We start from the raw sequence: 1,579 nt of genomic DNA, 5'->3' as shown, positions 1-1,579 counted from the left end.
GCTATGAGGAAAAAAGAGAATCGTGCTGACATATGCAACGCGATGATGCACTAAAAACACGTGCTGTTCGAAAATATAAAATTACAATATGTGTAATACTATCACTTGCGTGTTATTAATCATTTTTTGTACACACGTGCTGTTCAAAAATATCAAATTACAATATGCATAATATTACTTGCGTGTCATTATTCGTTTTTGTGCTAATTAATCACAAGTTCAATGAAGAAGAGGCTATCTTTTGTCCAATTAAAAGAAAGAAAACGGTGGGGACAATAAGTATTTAAGAGCTCGTAGGTTGTGTCTACCCATCAGTTTTGCAGAGAAAAAGAATTTTATATTTTATATCAAAATGGCTAAACAGTGTATTCCGGAGAACTGTCAAAAAGACTATAAATTCGAATCGGTTCGATTAGTCAGTTTTAAAGATTGGTTATGCCCATGGATAAAGCCGGAACAACTGGCTGAAGCTGGATTCTATTACATGGGTGAAGAAAATAAGGTGAAATGTTTTGACTGTAAACTTGAAATATGCAAATGGGAAACAAATGACAATCCAATGGCTGATCATCGACGGTGGTCTAGGCAATGCCAACATGTTGAAAACTTATCCTGTGACAACGTAGCCGATGTGGATTCTAACACAATTCCGAAAAAAGTAAACGAGAAATNTACGTGTTTTATGTCCGTTTCCAGTTTGGATGATGTTACCGAGGACATTGNAATGTTAAAGAAAACATTATCGAAACCGAAATATCCACGATTTGACACTTATAAAGCGAGAAGTAATACATTTGAANTATGGCCAAAATCATTAAAACAAACAAAACAAGATTTAGCAAATGCAGGATTTTATTACACGGGGAAAGATGATCAGACGTTGTGCTACTATTGCGGAGGAGAATTGAGAGATTGGAATCCGGAAAATGTTCCCTGGGAGCAACACGCAAAGTGGTTTGATTACTGTCCGTTCCTGATTGTTTGCAAAGGACGTGATTACATAAACACAGTCACCAACGGAACATATTATACAAAGAACAATTCAACCAATTCATTTGAAGAAGTACAAGAAGCAGACAAAAAATTGGATAAAGATACTGGCAAATTGCGACAAAATNTGCTACTTTTTATTGTTATAGTAGTTCTATATGTTGTTATATTTGTATTACAATGTTACTTAAAATAGTTTACTTCTAANGTTTTATTTTCAATAGTTTATAAGATTAACATATAATATACACATAATAAATATGTATACTTTATATATTGTTCCGTTTAGAACNAGTAATAAAAATATGTATACTTTGTATACATATACATTTTTGTATATATTTGTATACATACATTGGTATTTTTAGCCAAAAAAACTTTGCAACTTACAAGGGAACCTCGCGAACCCGAAAATTCTGATTTTGATGAAACTTTGCACACATGTAAGAGAGGTCAATAGATGAGTATTGACATTTTCCGTTGCTGCTGAAAAACGGTTTAAAGGGATGAAATCACCCCTCATATGTAGAGCGGCTTTTCTTTTTTCTCAATTTCTCTCGAAAATGATTAGAGATATTAAAAAATGATT

At 33.0% G+C, this 1,579-nt stretch overlaps 1 protein-coding gene across 1 annotated transcript; it reads left to right on the top strand.

The window, feature by feature from the left end:
• Positions 1-352: 352 nt before the first annotated feature.
• Positions 353-1,100, top strand: LOC109863432 (baculoviral IAP repeat-containing protein 2-like; the record flags this gene model as incomplete). Its single annotated transcript, XM_020443698.1, has 1 exon — positions 353-1,100. A coding segment is annotated over exon 1 (748 nt), but the record flags the coding sequence as incomplete, so codon positions are not given.
• Between the last annotated feature and the right edge of the window lie 479 nt (positions 1,101-1,579).

Source organism: Pseudomyrmex gracilis, unplaced genomic scaffold, assembly GCF_002006095.1.
Source record: "Pseudomyrmex gracilis isolate BER0280 unplaced genomic scaffold, ASM200609v1 scaffold_4939, whole genome shotgun sequence".
In the NCBI taxonomy this organism is placed as follows: domain Eukaryota; kingdom Metazoa; phylum Arthropoda; class Insecta; order Hymenoptera; family Formicidae; genus Pseudomyrmex; species Pseudomyrmex gracilis.
The sequence above is the reverse complement of the archived record's forward strand: the minus strand, read 5'-3'. Positions and strand labels throughout refer to the sequence as shown.